Raw genomic sequence first — 21,438 nt, 5'->3', positions numbered from 1 at the left:
AATTCAACTATTAAATGTTTGTCATATCCGCAACTTTCACGATAATGGTGGCTACAACCTCTCAACCTGCAGCACGAACACTAACCAATACAAAATCCACATGGATAAAAGTACCGAAGGCATCGTACATTGCGTGGACAGTCCCAGATCCCTTAAAATATTCATCGAAGACTTCGTCAGGCAAAGAGTGACTCTCGTGAAGACTGAACGCTTCCTCATACACTTTCATGTACAAAATGCGACTGGACGTTTTTGTGTAACAACACTAAGAACATTCTGCTAATGATCATGAGACGAGCAATGATTCCCATTCAATTTACCAGTTTTTACGTTTTGTCCGTGAATCTCGATTCATTCAAAGCGGTCAGTATGAAGCAAATGAATTTTTCAAGCAATATATGTATAATGTATCCTACACATATAAAGTGTTATAAGCTATTTTCGCAAGAATTAATTAAGACATCGACTTCATTCATACTTCAGTATTCCTAAGTATTTAAGTATTTAAAGTAGTTGAAAACTCACCTAAACTCAAATGTCTGCTTATTACAGCTGTTAAAGACTTCCTACTCGGCGTATAACTTGCCTCAACAAACTCAATGATAGTACATCGAAAGTGAATTGTCTTCATTCGTAGATTAAGACCACTCGAAATCTGTGCTGGATGTAGAACACATTTAGTGCAACTAATAATATACTGTACAGAAGAGAAATATAATTAACTCGTTAAAACTTGACTTCAATACAATTTCCTGCTTCGTACATCGGTTTGCCTTTCTTCAGAGTCAAGACGTCAAACGGACAATTTCATCACGAAATATTTGCAGATCGTGAAAATATCTTTCTGGAAGTACCACTTGAACAACTTCTTCTCCACTGAAGCTATTCTTATTCCGGGCCCTACAATCAAACAAACTAATTAGTATCGAAAGTTTAGAGTTGATGAAAAAAATATAAATATTCACATCCGTAATATAAACCATTAACACAACATTTTCATTTCGTCCAGTCGTCACGAACACAGAACAGAAATAAAAGTACATGATTTAATGCTAAAACTATGGCGTACAATTTGTTTATCGAAACACAATTAGGTATACATGAATTATAATAGAGCTTAGCGATATACACAGTCGCTCGATTCCTAACTTTTTCCAACTGGCTGACCAACTCAACGAGAGCGTAAAACTGCGCTCTACAGTCAGAAAACAAATTATCGATTCGCTTTATTTCATTTTTATCTATCTCAGGGATAGCTAACTAATAATAAGGTTGACGATACGTTGCAATAAAGGTATCATCCCTTATGCAAATTTAATAGTCGTCAAGGAAAGGCAACGTTAAATTAAATAACATGTAGAGAAGGGGTGCATCGCTAATGCACACCATTCTTCAGGCTCGCCTCTGATAGTTCGCATATTTCTTCGAATAACTAAAGGGTGATCAACTTGACATTAAATATTTCTTACATTACATGTGCCGTTCTACATCTTTTAAAAATAATGGAGAAACGACTCCAGTCGATTCAGTCTTTCTCTTAAGAGTAAACTGGACAAGTTCGTCACTTTGCTAGAACGGAAATTGTGAACGGAAATTGTAAACAGAAATTTACGTTATCTTGCCAGTGATTATTAGATTCGCGTTGATTACCAGAGGAATGGATGAATGAAGTATTCGTTGATTAAAATCATGGAGATGTCGATAATATTCAAGATTCTCGCGATCTGTGGTGTCTGGCGACCGATTACGTGGTCGTCGCGATTTAAAACAGTGGTATACAGCATCTACACTATATTCGTGTTGTGCGTTTCCGTCAACTTCACACTTACTCAGTTGATTGCCGCGTTGATAGCGGACAACGTGGACGATTTCATCGAGACGACTTATATACTTGTTACCGCGATGGTCGCCTGTGGCAAAATGGGAAACATACTGGTTTACCGGAAAAAATTCATAGAGATAATAAAGATTTTTCACGAGGAACCCTGCGCCACGTCGGATACTGAGGAAATGAAAACTCAGATGAAATGCGATAAGCAGATACGGTCAGTATGGACTCTCTATCTTTTCTCAAAGTTTCACGTGTTTAATGATACTCTGTATATGAAATTATCCCGACTGAAAAATAACCAAGTTAACTTATTCTAAATCATTCTTCATCGTTCATCGGCGATTCTTCGATTAATCATCGATGACACTCCACAGGAATAATACTATACAGTATTTGATAATGATAGAAACGTCAGTTATGACAACTTTATTAAACTCCATTATGGTCGACATTGGAAACAACCGACTAATGTACAGAGCCTGGATACCTTACAATTATTCGTCTACAGTTCTTTATCCATTAACATATAGTCATCAGGCGATAGGTCTATTCTATTTGTCATTGCCTCATGTCGCCGCCGATGTACTCTTCTTCGGATTGCTGATGCAAACTTGTTGCCAATTCGAAATCCTCGAATCTCGCTTGAACCGCATAAAAACGAACGAAAAGATGGCACTTAGAAATTGTCTTCGTCATCACAACAACATTTACGAGTAATCGACGTTCAAACGGACACGTTTCGTTTCACCTTTTATTGTTTACGTAGCTGAATATCTATCTACCTTTGATATTTACTCGTTGATTGTACTAGATATCTTTTTCATTCCAGATTAGCCACGATGACGAACAACGCGATGAACGTAACGATTTTCTCGCAATTTTTCGGAAGCTTCCTGGTGCTGTGCTTAAGCCTAGTACAGTTATTGAAACAAGATATAATGAGCGCCGATTTCTTGGCGACGATATTGTATCTGAGCACGATTTTGATACAGAGCTTTCTGTACTGTTGGTACGGGAACGAAGTCAAATTGAAGGTTCGTATCTTGAGCGCTCCCTTTGCAAACTTTTAGAAACATAAATAAATGCTGAATATCTGTTCCACTGTTACATAGAAGCTACTGTATCCACGTAAGTTTGCATTGTCAATAAGGTTTTAATGTTGTTGTTACGTCTTACCTATTCACAAAGTTATACAAGGTGTTCCAGAGTTAATGTAAGAACCGGAAAGGGGGGGGGGGGGGTAGCGGAGACGATTTGGAACAATTTCCTTTGCAAAAATGTCGGACGGTGTTTCGGTTTTGAATTATTAACGAAAATCATTCGACCAATCCTGACTCGAGCCTATGCTCTCGCGGCTGAGCGCGCGCTACTCGGACGCTGTGATTAGTCGGTGAATTTCGTAAATAATACCAGAAACAAAGCATCATCCGACATGTTTCCTATATTGCTTAAAGGATTAAAGCCAGCACCTGATGCGTTGCCTGCATAGTTTTCTTTTTAATGTTCATTTAAACTACACGTAAACTCATAACGTACACGAAGTCTATAAATAAACGCTACTTAAAAGGGAAACGTGTACGAGGTTTGCAAGGTAGCCTCACCGATGGGGTTCACTACCTGGCCTCAGGATGAAAGGATCTTCCTTCCCTTTTCTCCCTTTCCTCCTCTCCCTCATAGAGCTTCTCCTTTTTCAACCCTCCACAGAAATATTCCAGTCTAAAATTCGCTGATGTTATCATTTTCTAGAGTATCTATATGGCACAAGTGATTTTTCAAACCGACTGGACAGAAATGAACGAACGCACTAAAAAGATTCTCATAGTCGCAATGGCACGCACAACATCGCCTATAGTGTATGAGAGCGCACATATTGTGACGGTGAACCTCGACTTCTTCGTGATTGTTAGTAGCGTGTAACGTATTTACATTCTTTAAAGCTAATTATGCGAATTAATTTCCGTTTCTGTCTGATTGCAGCTGATTAAAAGCTCTTACTCTCTGTACAACGTACTACAAACAACTAGGAAATAGCTACTATGAAGAAAAAGAGGCTTGATATTTGAGGTTTTCATAGCCTTCTGGGTGTAAGGCGTATACATTTGATGAGATACTCCATTGTAGCTATTTCAGAGGTCCAATGATAATTTCATAGATTAATTCGAACACTTACAGTCGATCCCATAAGTATTCCTACCCTGTACATCTAAGCTACAATGAGCACGACTTACACCTAGAGATCGATTACTATCAACGACGAGAGAATAATAAATTAATAATGATGAACAATTTTTCTACGTAATAAATCTCATTCAATTCAACAAGCTCTGCCGTTTTTTCTCGTATGCAACGAATAATTCGATTAAATATTGTTCGACGATACCTCAGTCTTGGGTTCAGTGTCTTCATATTGGAAGATAAGAGTGGATCATACGTAAGCAGGTAACGAACAATACGAAACTCAGTCCCGTCGAATTTTCTCTGTTCCACTGCAGTGTGTCCCATCTTCGAGTCACTCATCTTCGACTTCGTTCTCTGCTATTAGATCCGTTTAGAAAAAACTCAGGGCATCCCATTTCTCTCCTTGCAATCGCTCTAAAAAATTCTGCTGCCCACTGAAAACGTAGTCAAATGAAATCAGTATCTTCATCAACATCACTGTACACACGTGACACTCTGTATATTTTCTTAACTCAACAAACTTTGCATCTTAAAACCTCCTTTCGTTAGAAAACAAGCGCTCGTTCGTTATTTCAGAAATTCAATTATTATACGAATACTCATTTGCTTTCCTGTGTAAATGTACCCCAAACCTCAAGCGCAAAACGTTCGACTAGATCCACAATGTGGATTCCACATCGACTCGTCTACGATACGCACTCGTCTTCTGCGACAGCCATCAGCAAACTGAAATACCATCGGGTTCCGCAGTTTAGGCTTCAATGGGGTTCGATTATTGATGCGATAATTCCTGTTTCTATCATAAATTCAAACCATCTTCGTTGAACGGTATACCGCGCAATACTTAACCATTCAATCAAATTGTCAAGTACGAATGTCCCCAAGGCAGAACTCACTACACTATAATTACCGTATGCACGACCGAGGAGAGCCAAGAGGAGTTCGCGAATAGCATTGCAATACATTTACTGAGTGAGAGAAAAGAAATTTTTCTTTAAACGAAGGTAGTCGATCGCACGAAGTGGACAGTATAGTCGAGAAGAACATTTTCATGGTGCAATGCACGAAAATTGTAAAATCGTTCGATATAATCCGTCGTACTGTTTTTAAGCAGCAATAAAAGATGATACAGTAGTTCTTTCTCGTTCCAAGAATTGTTCGTTGAGTCTCGACAGATGTCAGAAAGTACGATAAAGTGTTGAAAAATATCAACAGTTTTCTAATAAGCACAAGAGATTTTAAGAGAAGTATTTCCCATTCGAAAGTTGCGACGTGATCCATCCTAGGGTGCGGGGAGAATTAATTGGTGGAAGGGAGGATGCATAAACTTTCCGTGTCTTTTGCTCTGTTCACCATAGCTGGCTACTGGAGACCGGAGGAGTGGCCAGTCCATTCCTTTCGATACTGGTTGTACAACGTTTACTCGGCGTTAATGATACTTTCCTTGTACTTTTACACGTTCTGCTACTTCATAGACTGCATGATCATAGAGGATATCGAATCCGCGACCATACAATTCTCTGTGTTCATCTCGGTGGCAGGTGTCTGCGCCAAGGTTGCCAATCTGTTTTTTCAGCGTGGAAAGATTATAAACACAGTGAACACTCTGGTGCAGGGGAACTGTTTGCCGAGAGACGAAATAGAGAGGATCATTCAGCGGAAGTTCGATGACTATGCCAGGTAGTTTAAACTCGTTTTACGGAAGTGTATATCAGATAATAGATGTATTATTGAGACACCAATGGTTTTTTAAATATCATTGAAACTTATTTGAGGGCAGCAAACACGTTCTAGATGATGTTCTTGATCTTTGTACCGAAACGTGACCTTGGTCCTTCGCAGAAACCTGACGGTATGGTGCGAGATCCTGAACGAGTTAGCCGCAGTGTTCGCATCCCTGACGCAATTCAAAGAATTACTAAGGACGAGAAAACTGCCCAACTTCGATTGGTCACCGTTTAATCTGGCATCACAAAAAGCATACGTATTCAGTTTGATTCATCATACGTTGACTCTGATGGTCTGCGCGAACACCAGCGTGGCCAACGAGACGCTGATCTCTGGACTGATGATTCAAGTTTGCTCACAGTTTGAAATTTTCTGTCATCGAGCGCGAAATTTGCCCTCTGCTCTTCTAGAGGCGGAGAGGATCTGCACGTCCATGCAAGACTTGAGGAACAGAAGAATGAGAATTCTTGGGGACTTGGTCCGGTATCACCTGGAGATTTATGAGTGAGCGTACATGGATATTATATAGTTTTTGTTGAAGATTAAATCTAAATATTTGTTTACGCTAAACTTTTAGCGAAGGCGTCTAGTAATAGAATAGTCTAGTAATAACTTCGAGCATTTAATAATCTCACCTAATCGTTAAGATTCAGTCTTGTCCGAGCATAATTGCTGATATCATTATGCATTGATTACAAACTCGCAAGAGTTGTCAACAAGATATTTCAGTACATGATTTTCCTCCAGTTCTACATAAGCTCGATCGTGCTGTGCTTAATTATTTACGTCCTGTCAACGAAATCCACGCTCAATACTGAACTCATTTGGAGCATCTCTTACCTGGGCTCTATGCTCATGCAGGTGTATCTATATTGCTGGTTTGGAAACGAGGTGACGTTGAAGGTTAGCGATGAATTTCGTTTCCTAAGAAAATAAAATGAGAGTATGAGCAATAAACGGAAACGAGAGGATACAAAATTTATATTGTTTGGTCAATTCTCTATATGTTATACTATATTAGCCCTTTGAGAACCAAGGAGCGATACGTCGCTTCTCCGTACACCCAAAGAGGGCTTGCTTAAAGCTGCGAGTGCTATAACTTATTAAAAAAAGAATTTTGTTTCACGAAAATAAACAAAAAAGAAACAAAACAATAAATTCCGATCACTTTGAATAACACTAACGTTTGTAATTGTCGTGTCTTTATTACATGGATTACGTTTGTAGAGTACGAGTGTGGGTGACGCCATTTACGAAATGGACTGGACGACTCTCCCAACTAGTGTAATGAGGGATTTACTGACTATCATGGCAAGAACCAAGAAACCTGTCGTAATGTCAAGTGGTCACGTCGTCTCTTTGTCTACAGAATCCTTTATGGCAGTTAGTAATACACAAGCTTCGTTTATCGTTAATTTTTTATAAAATAATGTTACAGATCCCATTCGACCGTTCAACGGTCACGTCTGTAGATCAATTTCTCACGTACCCAGACTAATTCGTCTTTCTGCGAAATAGAAGAGCCACAAAGCTAGAATAAATTTGTAACGATTGCAGATCATAAAAATGTCGTATTCGTCGTACAACCTCTTGAAAGACAGTTCGTAATGAGTGAACAAATTGCATCATCGAAGATCGTCATCTCGCAGACTCCACAATCCAACAATACAAACAGTAATGTACTTATAGAATTTTCATGAAAACATTTAAGTATTTCATTTGTTTTCTCGAACGTGATGATTCACATATATCTATTCTACTATGTTGTCATGATCGCATGAGAGAAATAAAACAGCACGATTTGACAGTAATAATACGATGTGCAATATTTTAGACGATCTGCACGCCATTAAAGGTATTTCAGATTACGATGCAGTTGCTTCGACTATTCTTCAGTGATCTTGTTTAATGTTGCGTCCATTTTTCAAGAAACTTCCTTAACGAATTTGCACGTTGCTGCCAGTAACGATAATCAATTGCTTGCTAATTCAAGTTTGCTAGTACAAGCTGCCAGTTTAAAATACACAAACTCCATCTGGAAAATATGAAAACACATAAGCGCAATGCAGTGAAAAGTGCGCTAGTCGTCATCACTACGAATACAAATTGCTTTCTCGTCCTCAGATTAATTAGACATTGTTGAATTGCAACTTCAAAAAGAGACACGTCAACGGTACCTGCAGTAGCTGCTACGACTTCATAAATCTCGACCGTGTCATCATCGTAAGTGCAAAATGAATATATATTCCCGTAACTCAACCAATCTTTTGTTTCAGCACTTTTAAATTTCTTTCAACGAAACCACTCGCTCGCTGTCCCCGAACTAGGAATACATGTTCACTATTTTTATTAGCAAAGACCACAACACGCTACGCACTTCTGTCTTCGACGACGGCCGACAGCGAACTGGAGTAACCTTGGTTTCCGAAGTTTGTGCTTCGGTGGGGTTCCACATCGATATTCATTAATGCAACATTACCCGTTTCTACGGAAAGATTTCTACTATATCGTCACTTGATGGATTACGGAGAAGTAGTTAACCATTCGCGCGAATTTTGAAGTACAACTTCGCCCAACGCGGAAGTCAACGCAGTATAATTATCGTATCTACGATCGAGGGGAGCGAAGAAGGGTTCGCGAGGAACGTTGTAATATATTTATTGAAAGCAAACAAGGGTATCTCAACAAAGATAGTCAGTCGAAATAAGTAAACAGGGTAATCGAGAATGGTATTTAATTCGTGTGCTGCTCGGGAAGTTCTAAAATCGTTCGATGTTACACGTCATACTTCTTCTAAGTAGATATCGAAGACACCGACGTAATAAAGTATCGAAACGTATCGTAATCGTATTTTAATTGTTATAAAAGAGTTTTAACGGAAGTTAGTGTACTTTCCATTCGAAAGCCGCAGCGTAATCCATCCTAGGGTGCAGGGAAACTTTAGCGATGAAAGAAACGATGTTCAAGCTTCCTCTGTCTTTTGACCTGCTTACTATCACTGACTACTAGAGACCGACAGAGTGGCCGGCGGATTCCTATCGATATTGGTTGTACAACATTTACACGGCGTTAATGATACTTTCCTTGTACTTCTTCCGGATCTGCTTCTTCGTAGACGCCATGCTCGCCAAAGATCTCAAGACCGCGACCTTAAGATTTTCTGTATTCATTTCGGTGGGAGGGGTTTGCGTCAAGGTTGCCAATGTGTTTGTTCAACGTAGGAAGATCATAAAGATGATGAACACTCTGGTGCAGGGAAACTGTTTGCCGAGGGACGAGGAGGAGAGGATCATTCAGCGGAAGTTCGATCATCTAACATAGTTCGAGGCTGTTGAGATTTGATGGACGATATTATAAATAGTTAAGCGCACGAGTTTCTTCACTAGATTGTCGAATTCTAGTCAACAATGTAGGAGATGCCATTTTCCGTTGGCGTCGCTCTTCGCCAGATCATAAGGATTATTTTTAAATCGCTCTGACCAGTGGACGCGACCGCTTTAGAAATGATCACTTCTTCAAATCTACACCTTCAAACAGTTTATTTTATTCTTTTTAACCTTACCTGACATGCTCGCGAGATTCTTTATATTAAATTAGAGAAATAAATTAGTATTTCATACACGATTGGAAAGATAGTTTTCAATTCTCGAACATATACGTCGATTAATAGAAAAAAAGAAAGAACAATGTGTAAAACGTTTGTAAATGTTGCATCAAAATAATTGAAATATCTTCGTCGAAAGATGTATAAATTAGCTTAATAATACTTTCGATCACTTGATCCTTAAGATTTATCTCCCTCAATCTATAACAATTTTTCGACAGCGTTACATATTGGTTACGTTACAGATTCGCAGAAGTGGTGAACGCGATTTTTCAATATATAATTTTCCTGCAATTTTGCATAAGCTCGATCGTGCTGTGCTTAACTATTTATACAATGTCAACGGAGTCCTCGTTGGATATTAATTTCCTCTGGAGCTTCTTCTACTTGGGCTCTATGCTCATGCAGGTGTACTTATTCTGCTGGTTTGGAAACGAAGCGACGCTGAAGGTTGGCACCGAATTTATTTTTCTTGCAGGATGTATCTGATTCATCTGTTATATCTAGCTACCTATTATCCAAGGTAAAACTGATCGAGGGTACTAAGAGGATCCTCTAGATCGCGATGCATCGCGCAAAATCACCCGTAGAGTACGTAAGTGTACACGTTGTGACGATGAACATCGAGTTCCTTGTGATCGCCGGTAACGCATATTTATCCTTTCCAAGGCTGGTTACGCGGAGCCCCGATCAACTATTTATTGTTCCTGTCCGGCCGATTGTAGTTAGTTAAAAGCTCCTACTCGATGTATATCGTGCTACGAAATACTCGAAAATAGCTGTGGAAAAAAGGGCTGATATTCGATCGTAGGGAAACCATTATCGACTACTATCGTACTGATCCTTGCACGAGTGGTTGCATTAGGTTGAGCTTTAAAGGTTCGACTACTCAAGCTCCACACGCAAAGCTTCGATGACCCCATCTCTGTACGCAAAGCGTTAAACACACACCATCTACGTTTCAACTTCAAAGCTTCAAAGACTCAAGCTCCACACGCAAACCATTGAAAGCCCAACCTTTAAGGTCTCGCCTTAAAGCTTCGGAGACTCAAGCCCCTACACGCAAAGCATCCAAGACGCAAGCCGAAAATATCTTTACGATAGCGACTTAAAGCACGAAATTCCAAAGCTACGTCTCTACTCGAAAGATTCGCCGAGCTCGTTAAACCAATGCAAGACGGTCGTATCGATTCTACATTGGCCGACGCTACCAAATCGATCCCTGAGATCAGCGGATCGCTGGATTCAGCGTTGTCCTCCCGTTGGAAGGTGAGAGAAATTTTTCGAGGAGACGCGAGCAGAAAATAAACGTTCTGGGCCCCACCCCCGTACAACTTTCCGCGGCGGTCCATTTTTGGGCTCCCCACCTCCGTGTTCGCTCGCCGCGAGTTCGCATCTCGCTTCGCGTCTACGAAGAAGCTTTTCGAAGCACCCTCGTACACTCGACTCGCGCCACTCTGCTCGCTCGGGTTAGGTAAGTGAACCTCGGAGCGATGTTCTTCCCGAAAAAAAAAAAAAAAAAAACATATTTTCACCATCGCGAACCGATGGTTTCTGTTCGTTTTTTACGTTCAATCGACGTCTTCGACGAGCGAAATCGCGGTGACCGCGTCTCGATTCATGATAACGCGAGTGCGAAAGAAGGAAAGGGTAGAATGTGGACGAAGGTGCGCGTCGACCGTCCTCGTCGAGGATTCGTGGACCCCTCGAAACGCTACGAAGAGATTCTACTCGTTTACGAAGGATTTCGTGAGCCAATTATTAGTCTTGGAGGGACTAGACCGTGTTTAAGGAGGATTGGAAGAGGAGTCCTTGCTTGATCGCTAACTCTGATCTGCCATCGAAGACAACGACGCTACTAACGTAGATGCTTGGTCGATTAACGAGCACGTAACGCTTTGAAGCCACTCGATGGAAACTGTCCAGAGAATCAGCTTTGGCTTGAAGGTTTTTGAAAATAGTCTGCTTTCGCGACGCTTGTAAGTAGCATTAATGTTTTCACGTAGCTTAGCAAAATTAACAGTTCTACATCGCAATCCTGGCACGAGGTGAGCTGTAGTAATCGTGTATTTGGCACTGGAATATCGAGTAATTACTAGATCGTGGGTTTCAGCTATTTATAGAATATGTAAATATGAAAAGATTAGATAAACGTGAATGAGAGAATTGTGCGATGTGATGGATTTTATTATGTTGATGTATGAAATGCATACGTTACGTGGTTCGTAATTGGAAATCTAGTAATCACCGGTACGATATTATCATGTCTGTCGTAACGGAAGGACTGAAAAGATGAAATATTTTAGTCCACTTTGCGGCAAAAATAAACCCGTTGCTATCATCGTGTCGTTCGGGTTGTGCATGCTATTTTCAACCTCCGACGTTCACGAATTGTATCCTTAGTGCGTCACGAAAAATTCAAAATTGCTGCCGCTTTTACTAATAGGAATCACTTTGTTTGCAGAGTGAGAGTAGCGAAGAGATCGAGTGCCAAATAAAAGCTTTTCAGTTGCATCGATACATCGAACACGCGAGAAAAATAAAGAAAAAAACATAATTTTGAAACGTAACTCATAAACGCAAACGAATTGCAATTACAAAAAGAAAAAGAACGTCTCTAACAAGGAAACAATGGTTTCGGTAGCACTCGATTATAGAAACATCTCAATCTGTCTAATTTTAGCCCTCGGCTCCTTTGGTATTTCCGCTCTGCAATTATCCTTTCGTAATATTACAAAGAAGTAAGATCTTCCACGACTGCATCGTAATTTTCTCCAGCGCCAAAAATCGATCCCGTATCGAAGAAATTTTCCAAGGATTTGCGCAGGGAAAATCTACCGACAGATTTATCCATTACGAGTACACGAATAATCAGAAAATGAAATATAAAATTCATGCAATGGAGAGTTGATTTGTAGATGAAACGTTCGGAAAGTAATCGCAGTGGTTTAAATGCTTCCAGGGGGATCACTTATACAGGGGACGCTGGAACGCTTTTGCAAGATGCTCTGACAGCTGTGGATTAACAATAGCGCAACTAACGCTTCCATAAGAACTGCTTTCTCGTCTTAACATAACGCAATGTCGTAAGTAGCATTCGCAATGTCACGCATCCTACACGCTGACTCCTGCACACGTCCCTTATTTAACGCTTTAAATATCCTACAACGCGTAAAACCTAACCGACTCCTCTCCAACCGATTAATTCGATGGTTCGTCGCTGTTATTTAATTTCGAGAGTCCATTTTCGTATGTCACTTGGCCACTCACGGATCACCAGACGCGAAAACCTACCCAATGCTATTAATAAACGGAAAGAGGGCCGAATGTTGCCATTCAGCTACCAAACGATCAATTAAATCGAAACGTCTCTCGAGCAACGCGCCCACGTCGTTCCCATTCTTTACGAATTGTTTAACTGTCAACTAAAGAATTCGGTTCGCGTCTTCGATACATTTCCAAGTATTTTAACAAATGAAAACCGCGAGGGAGAACTTGATGGAATGCCTCTGGATGGACTACGGATTTAGAGATCGGAGGTTCTTGAAAAAGTTGTTTCTGTATTTGACACGAATCGCATAAGTCGGAGATTTATTCTTAACCACTGTGTTATGAATGTTTGGAAACAGATGTGATGGATTTTTAGTGGAACAAAATATTTTACGGGCTGTCTTGAGGAGTTGATAACCAGGCGTACACTTAATATATAATATATTAGGTCTATCGGAAAGTTCTATCCGTTACGGTTACGACAAATGTCAACGAGTACGCGCATATTCGTCAAAAATGATATACAAATTGCAATCACGCTGGCAAGATGTCATGAATAATGATAAAAATTATATTATTCGATCGAATTTATTCAAGCTGTGAGAAATTTATTATTATGTTTTGTTCTAAAAACGGACAGAACTTTCCGGTAGATCTAATACCAATAGGAGAGTTCTTTTCATTTTCAAACTGTCAGTACTACGCGACATTTGGCTTACTTGGAGCTGAAGAACGAGTTAACGCTAGACCTACCAAGCTAATCTATTTGATCCACGTCCTTGAAACTTCTTAAGTCCACTCAATCGCGAAGAATGGCTTCACCCCAATTGTTGGAGACGACTATTGCAATAGAGGATCAATTTTATCGACTAATTATTTTCATGCTCCTCACTTCTGATTACAAAGGTACAGCTATACGATAAATATGCGTTAATCTCGTCAGTTTTAGTGTTAACCCCGTACAAGAATAGCTTCACCCCAATCGTTGGGGACGACTATTGCAACAGAGGATCAATTTTATCGACTAATTATTTTCATGCTCTTTCCTCCTGATCGCAAAGGTACAGCTATACGATAGATGTGCGTTAATCTCATCAGTTTTAGTGTTAACCGCGTACAAGCCGAGGACTCGCTGTATTCGCAGGATGTAAACGCGAGGTGCCGGCCGATGATTTCGTAAATGCTATTAATACGCGGCAGTTAGATCGAATGTCGGTCGTCGGTGGCGGCCAAGTAAAGCCCGTTCTTCTGGGTTACACGCTCGTGCTTTTTGGCCTCCTCGCCTCGCGGCCTCAGCAAACGCTGGTCCGCCGTCCTCTCTTCTTCGTCGTTCCGCGCATATTTATAGAGCCTGCCTATGGATGCTATTTCCGTAGACTCGCCGACCGTGCTCTCTCCTCTTCGCGGCACGGAGGCTGGACGGTATCATCCGGCCGATTATGACTCGCAAAACTTTGCGGGGATCGTCGAAATATGCGAGCCTTGCCGCTACGCCCGCGCTTTGTCCGACCGCTCCTCTATTTTCAGGGTTAAAATCGGAGATCTCGAACGTCAGACGGAGCACATCGTGTCGAGGGATCGAAAGCCGCGGTGCTTCTCGAACTACGGTCAACCTGAATCGTTGGTGGATCCGTGAGATCTCGTCAACAGTAAAATATGGAAGAACTCGATGTCGAAATTAAGGAAGACAGAAGTCAGGGAGGAATTTTTTTAGATCAAATGGATGAATGGAAATTTTTTAATTTTTAGTATGTTACGATACTGTCTCAGAGATGTTACGTCAAGGGCGAGACGTGAGAAACCTTGACGATCAATTTAGAAGAGAAAGAAGTATTGGGTTGTCTGGAAAGTCCATGCCGATTTCTATGTAGCAGGCGGTACAGGTCTGAATATATCGGAATGGTTGAAAACAACTAACATGTGGATATCCCTTAGAAGGTGGAAAAATTGTGGAACAAAATGGTACATATATAATTCAATAAATATATATCGAAATTCAAACGTGTCTTTGAATATTTCTTAAAAATTGCCACGAACTTTCTGGACAACCTACAATTTTCAAGAGAACTTTTTAAAAATCAAACGAGTGAATGGAAATTTGTTTATCTTTGTCTATGTAAGATAACGTCTCAACCAAAAGTTTAAAAAATTTCTATCCAACTATTTAGTTTCTAGAGATCCTCAGAGAGAAACCCTTTTAGAAGTGTACGACTGGTTATCCATCCTTCAGAACTGAATCTAGAGCTTGAGCATTCTCTAGAATATTTGGTCCAGTAGCTACTTTCTTACAAACAAGTAAGAATCACTCCGCAGTTTGGTATAAATAAATTCATGAGCACTCAGAGTCTCACAGACGATACAACTTCAAGTGTTTCCAAAGTTTCTGTTAAAGTTCGTACGATGAACCTTGATTCACGTTGAAATTCACATACCAAACATTGACGGTGATACTCTCGACGAGTAAAGACACAAATTATTTATTCACCAATCACGAACAATCGACCAATTTTACTGTCGACCCTCGAAAGATTGCTTGTCGGTTCGAGCGAAGGTCCGCGTCATCCCCCAGTTTCCAACACAAGTTCGAAGGACCAATCGGGAAGGTTAATTAATAATCTGAAATAAAATGAATGTGGGCAATTTCAGCGAACTCGATAGTATCTCGAAGGAAGCCGGCAAAAGCAAAAGGTCGCCACCATGGACGCGATCAAGAAGAAGATGCAAGCGATGAAGCTTGAGAAGGACAACGCGATGGACAAAGCCGACACCTGCGAGGGTCAGGCGAAGGAGGCGAATATGCGCGCGGACAAGGTCAACGAGGAGGTCAGCGACCTGCAGAAGAAGCTCACCCAGGTGGAAACTGACCTTGATACCAACAAACGGAACCTGGAACAGGCCAACAAGGACCTGGAAGAGAAAGAGAAAGCTCTTACCAACGTGAGTGTCATTCGTAATGTTCCCTCGAGCGATCAAACGTTCGACTCCAGCTGCGGTTGCTCCAGTTTGTCTTGGAACGAGTCCAACACCAAGTTTCACGCGGGGACGTTTTATTTTAGTCTTGTCATCGAACCTGGCACTCTCCTCTTTTAAGATCGATGACTCAGTCCACCGAAGCTTTGCGAAATCGTCTGGTTTCTCCCTTGTCTTTCGCTTTTTCCCCCATTTAAAGAAACAAGGGTTCGGTGAGTCACGTTGATGCGTTTCAGGCTGAATCCGAGGTCGCTGCTCTGAATCGCAAAGTCCAGCTGATTGAAGAGGACTTGGAACGCTCCGAAGAGCGACTCAACACCGCCACTGCCAAGTTGGCCGAAGCGTCCCAGGCCGCTGACGAGTCCAGCCGGTATTTATCTGATGAAACAAATAAAAACAATTAATTTCTGTACGAGGAATACGCTCGATAGTTGATCCTAAACTCACGTTAATTCCAGTATGTGCAAAGTATTGGAAAACCGCGCGCAACAGGATGAAGAGAGGATGGATCAGCTGACGAACCAGTTGAAGGAGGCGCGTCTCCTCGCTGAGGACGCCGATGGAAAATCTGACGAGGTATCGCGAAAGCTGGCCTTCGTTGAAGACGAGCTGGAAGTCGCCGAGGATCGAGTCAAGTCCGGTGAAGCGTAAGTGTTTTCTTTTCCTACGGAGATTCAAACCTAAGGAACGCAATCGGAGTAGGAAACGTTTTTCGATTTTTCAGCAAGATCATGGAGTTGGAGGAGGAGTTGAAGGTTGTCGGTAACAGCTTGAAGTCTCTCGAGGTTTCTGAGGAAAAGGTGAGTTCTTCGTTTCCGTATTCGCCTCGACTAAACAGAGAGCCGTTTGTTTTTTTTTAATTACAAAATTAAGAGTTTAGGACTGAAAAATGATTCTCATTCATATTTTAATATTACAACGGTTGTTCACCTATTTGTTTTCGGATATAACGAAAAAAAAATTTTAGGAATACTTGTATCGCCATCTAGCAGTGAACAAGTCAAACTAATCGGCAACAAACTTGGGCGTTTTCCCGGTAGAGGGCGACAGAGGTATTTGTAGTTTTTTGTTGTTGATATATTTAAAAACAAACATGCGAACAATCATTGCAATATTAAAATATGAATGAGAATCATTTTTGAGCCCTGAACTCTTAATTTTTCAATTAGAATAAAACAAATGGTTTCGTCTACCATTGACAGGGGAACTATTCGAGGAGAAGCTTGAGCGTTTTCCTGATAGAGGCGCTGATCATACTCCGAAAATAGTTCAGTTGTTCGCCGCTAGATGGCGACACCAATTTCGCGCGGGAAATTTGAATTTCTTTTTATTTGATTACATTAAAGTTAATTAGTTTTTCAATTAATTTATATTTCACTGTAACGGACTAGCAAAGTGGCCGTGTCAATATCTTCTGTACATTCGAACATGACCGAAAGAAGGGTAGAAAACATTTATATAAGCATTTTATTAAAAATATTATAACCATTTCTAAGATTTACCAAGATACAGAATTTTTAATTTAGTTTCGTAAAATAATATAGTCAACGAAACGAATACAAATCACTTTACTCATAATTGGGTGGTTTCAGGCTAACCAAAGAGTCGAAGAATTCAAGCGACAACTCAAAACTTTGACGGTGAAACTAAAGGAAGCGGAGGCTCGTGCCGAGTTCGCCGAGAAGACTGTCAAGAAACTGCAAAAGGAGGTCGACAGGCTCGAAGGTGGGCTCGAATGTTTTCCTCTAATGTTACGCGAAGCATTTGTGCTCGTATGCCTCAAATTTCCAAGACCAGCCGATGGATTTAGATTTTCGTATAAATGCTACGATTGCGAAATGTGTTGTTAGACTGTTTTGCTCTGAGCTCAGATAACCGTGACGTAATTTGGCAAAATGACAACGACACCTCTACGGAGATGGAATCAAAGTTTCGTGGTCGAACTGCCAACGTTGAGCAAAGTCTAAAATGTTCTAACAAAAAATATTACAACGAATCAAAAGTATTCCAATTTTTCTTTATATATCTCACATTCGCTATCAGCGTCACCATGTTCTCCATGATTTCTCGAAATTGATAGAATCAGAAATACAGTTGTAGTTAATTCCAAAAAGTAGCAAACCGTGTTGATCGTTTTCAAAATTCTTAAAAATTATGAAACCTGATTTCTTTTTAATTTATTCGAAACGGTAAGTTCGTTTGGTTCTTCTTCGCTTCAATATAAATTATATTCCAGTACTTTGAACAAGCACGCGGTGATCTAAAAGGCTACAAAATGGAATATCAAAGAAAAATGAAAGAAAACTTTTGATTTACATTAATAATTACCAACAATCGAAAATAATTATCTAATTTAACGTTACGCTCGTCCGTGGGAGTCGGGATACGAGAGATTCATTTACGAAACAGTATTCACTTTTACTAGTAACAATTATTCTATAGTTACAGAGATTGCGAAGGGTAATGTTCGTTATAAATTTCCGTGATAATGACACATCATCGTGCAACACAACTGATTTTCTTTGCAGACGTATTGCACCAGCAGAAGGAGAAACGCAAAACGATTTGCGAAGAATTGGACAAGACATTTGCTGAGCTTTCTGGCTACTAAAAAAAAAAAAAAAAAAAAAACCCGAAACAAAAAAAAAAACAAAAAATGAAACAAAATGAAAAGATCACTCATACTCGCCCGAAAACTTTCACACTTGTTCCTTACGCTCAGAAGTTTTCTTGTTTTCGTTGTCTTCTGTGTTCATCGAAGAAACTTTACCGCTTTTGGCTACGTTTTTTCCCCCTTTTTCGCTGCGACATAGCTTCCAAAGTTGGGCGTGTTTTTTTTCTTTTTTTTATTTTCTTTTTGTCCACTTTAACAAACATCTTTTTACAACGAAAACGCATTGTTATATGTTTCTATCGCTTTTTCTCGTACTGTTACTGCTGTTATAGAATTTGGCGAACACGCAACGTAACTTTTCACAGTTTTCACCGATCACCGAATTCTCCCCCGATTCTTTTGTCGTTACGCTCACGCCATTATTACAATCGTTGTTCGTACCGTCCCATTTGGGATCGCTTTGCTTTATTTTTGCGAGAACGGAGCTCTTAGTATATTTTTTCGTTTACATTGAGCATCGTCCATTAATATACGCGTACATCGAACACACGAGTACACACGGCTGCCTAACAGAATTTAAGAGAAAAGAAATTGTACGAAAAACAAAAAAAAAACAAAAAAAAAAAAGAAATACAAAAAAAAAATAAGCTTCGCACGTTTATGTGGGCCGTCGTACGTCAGGTACATTTGCCATCCCCTCGCAAAACTGTTTGCCTTACACTCGTGCAAAGGTATACCACACCTCACGATTCTTGCATGCTTCGAGCAAAGTGATTAACCAAACGAAGAAAATTACATTGAACATTGAGAACGATTCACAGTCGGAACAAAACAAATTGTCTGCTCCGTAGACGCAACAGTGAACGAAAATGTAGTTTTCTTCCGTAGAAAAGAAATGCATTAAAAGCTACCATTTTAACGTTTGCTTTCGCACGCGTGCATATGTGCGACACGATGCTTTTTGTGCACAATTTTGTATCGTACAAACACACCGATTATACACCACGTTGTACGACGTCTGTATCGAACTAGTATGGAGATTTTTTTTTCTTAGGACGAATGCTGTTGCACCAGCACCGATCACTTCGGCGTGAACTATTTTTGCAAGTAGGGTTAACCCGTTCTTCCCATAGCCGAAATAGGAAAACGATGAATTTGACGCGTTTCGCAGTGACTTGGTTCATTAAAACGAGTAGTCGTCTGCGCTTGTCCGTTAAATGAGAGAACTTTGTGCTTCGCAACCCTCCGACCGTCTGCCATTTTCGGATCGTTCTCTTTGGAGAACAAAATTTATTTCCTATTTAAAATTGCTAATCGATGCAACGATCGATACGACTGGACAATTGAAAAAATGTTAAAAATGTGAAATTTTGCAAAATTGTAGCATCACTCGCGCTACGTTTCCACGAAACGTCATATTTTCTTTGAATGTTAAAATTGATGTAACTTCCTCTGTCCAACTTGTCAGATAATTAAACGTGTCTCCATATAAATCGCGATTAGAGACTTAAAATTCTCTGTCGCGAGTACGTCGAAATCGTTTACCGGTCAGGCGCATAAAAATCGAGTAGAAAACACCGTAGGTCCGTATTGATTAGACCCGAAGGAGCCGCGATAAAGCGTTAGGAGGCAAGTCCCGCGAACTGAAAGCATTTCTGAACTTTTCCAGACGAGCTGGGCATCAACAAGGACAGATACAAGTCGCTCGCCGACGAGATGGACTCCACGTTCGCCGAGTTGGCAGGATACTAAACGATTTTTCGCCGTTCTATGCTTCGTATAACGATCGCATTGTCACGCGTGGGGATGGAACTACGATCGTTTCGCAGAAGGGACCTCGAGGACTCGACCGGAAGCCGCGCGAGCGGCGAAAGGCGCTAGGGGCTGAGGTCACGTCGGGGACTGGATGTTATTTATCTAAATTATGCTACGTTACCGCGACGGAGTTGGTCAATGTATCGCGGAGATCGTATGAAATTTTACTCTGTTACACTGTTGTACCAAATATTATTACACGAGACCCAATAAACTGCTGCAATGTGGTATGCGTTACTAATTAAACGCGCTCTTTGTTTCATCACGTTCATACTACGTCATCCTATAAGTTCGTGTCACTTATTGTTTCAAATTATCACGCAAAACATACCTTCGAGTGTCGAAGAAACGGAGAAATGTAATCGCTAGACTGGAAATTTTTATGCAAATTAATATTTGTTCGGATTCAGACGATGAATTGAGATTCAAATGAAAATATGTTTAATTTCTAAACAGTGTAACATGTATTCGTACACCGATCAATTTCCCAAAAAACTTTTGTATGAAATTGTAGTTTCTTAACTTCTTCTTTCGTAATGAATGATATTTTTACATATTCTCGGAAGTCTATAACATAGACACAGTCCAAACAACATTTACTAGTTAATATAATTTGTAAAATTAACAAAATAATGCGAAAAGTGGATAAAAGTATAGAAGCAATAAGTATTTGTAGGATTCTTATGACGAACCATTTACAGTAGAGTTTGTAAAGTAAAACAAATTTCCAGTAAAGTATTAGGTTGTCCACAAAGTTCGTGCCAATTTCTAAGAAAAATTCAAAACTCAAAACACTTTTGAATTTTAATATATATTTACTGAATTACATAGGTGGCATTTTGTTCCACACCTTTCCACCTTTTAAGGGATACACGTTATTTGTTTTCAACCATTTCGATATATTCAGACCTGTACCACCTACCAAAAATCGACAAGGACTTTCCGGACGTACCGATACTTTTAAAAATGGCTCTAATAGAGGAATTGAAGAACCCACTTCGAATAACTAATAAGTCAGTTAATTTAACGCTTGGAAGAGTTACGATAATTATAAAATCAAAAGGAAATCCCACGAAGGAAGTATTATACATTATAGTGTATACTTGTAAATTAATGTAAATTTCTTTTTTTTTTTTAATCAAGTTTTAAAGATTAAACAATTGTGCGAATACTTATTGCTTCAACATCTCTTGTTAACTTCGCAACTTACATAAATAGCAATTTTTTTTTTTTGGAATCTATCTATTCTAGAGATTTCCGAGAATATGTAAAATGTCATTGTTTATCAGAAATAAGTTAATAAATTACAAGTTTACATAGTTTCTTTCGAAATTGATCGGTATACGAATACTTTATACACCCACCCAGTATACAGGGTGTCCCAAAACTCGGGGAGGAGCCGGAAATGGGGGGTAGCTGAGACGATTC

The 21,438-nt window shown here is 40.0% G+C and overlaps 3 protein-coding genes and 1 long non-coding RNA gene across 6 annotated transcripts; 3 read left to right on the top strand and 1 right to left on the bottom strand.

Moving 5' to 3' along the window:
- Positions 1–1,523: 1,523 nt before the first annotated feature.
- On the top strand, positions 1,524–4,158 carry LOC128886848 (odorant receptor 94a-like). Its single transcript, XM_054142036.1, has 5 exons — positions 1,524–2,045; positions 2,206–2,544; positions 2,661–2,865; positions 3,578–3,733; positions 3,809–4,158. The coding sequence occupies exons 1-5, from the start codon at positions 1,666–1,668 to the stop codon at positions 3,860–3,862; spliced, it is 1,134 nt and encodes a 377-aa protein (XP_053998011.1). The 5' UTR covers positions 1,524–1,665; the 3' UTR covers positions 3,863–4,158.
- A 1,165-nt stretch (positions 4,159–5,323) lies between these two features.
- Positions 5,324–7,523, top strand: LOC128886861 (odorant receptor 67c-like). Its single transcript, XM_054142053.1, has 5 exons — positions 5,324–5,689; positions 5,852–6,228; positions 6,423–6,640; positions 6,965–7,120; positions 7,295–7,523. The coding sequence occupies exons 1-5, from the start codon at positions 5,328–5,330 to the stop codon at positions 7,343–7,345; spliced, it is 1,164 nt and encodes a 387-aa protein (XP_053998028.1). The 5' UTR covers positions 5,324–5,327; the 3' UTR covers positions 7,346–7,523.
- Positions 5,837–8,129, bottom strand: LOC128886862 (uncharacterized). Of its 2 annotated transcripts, none has more exons than XR_008459925.1 (5): positions 7,915–8,129; positions 6,578–6,661; positions 6,373–6,510; positions 6,017–6,227; positions 5,837–5,906 (listed from the first exon to the last, which is right to left on the bottom strand). It is a non-coding gene; the product is annotated as an uncharacterized LOC128886862 (long non-coding RNA). The 2 variants fall into 2 exon arrangements; XR_008459926.1 differs by having other exon boundaries at positions 6,373–6,505.
- Positions 8,130–10,658: 2,529 nt separating this feature from the next.
- On the top strand, positions 10,659–20,256 carry LOC128886854 (tropomyosin-1). 2 transcript variants are annotated; one of them, XR_008459924.1, is made up of 8 exons: positions 10,659–10,815; positions 15,258–15,548; positions 15,818–15,951; positions 16,040–16,228; positions 16,306–16,381; positions 17,174–17,306; positions 18,110–18,926; positions 19,865–20,256. XR_008459924.1 is itself a non-coding variant. In XM_054142043.1 (7 exons), the coding sequence occupies exons 2-7, from the start codon at positions 15,309–15,311 to the stop codon at positions 19,945–19,947; spliced, it is 855 nt and encodes a 284-aa protein (XP_053998018.1). In that variant the 5' UTR covers positions 10,660–10,815; positions 15,258–15,308; the 3' UTR covers positions 19,948–20,256. The 2 variants fall into 2 exon arrangements, 1 of the variants encoding a protein (XP_053998018.1); XM_054142043.1 differs by lacking the exon at positions 18,110–18,926 and having other exon boundaries at positions 10,660–10,815.
- The last annotated feature ends 1,182 nt before the right edge of the window (positions 20,257–21,438 follow it).

Source organism: Hylaeus anthracinus, unplaced genomic scaffold, assembly GCF_026225885.1.
Source record: "Hylaeus anthracinus isolate JK02 unplaced genomic scaffold, UHH_iyHylAnth1.0_haploid 11985, whole genome shotgun sequence".
NCBI lineage: Eukaryota > Metazoa > Arthropoda > Insecta > Hymenoptera > Colletidae > Hylaeus > Hylaeus anthracinus.
Note: the sequence above shows the minus strand (reverse complement) of the source record. Positions and strands in the feature narration are given on the sequence as shown.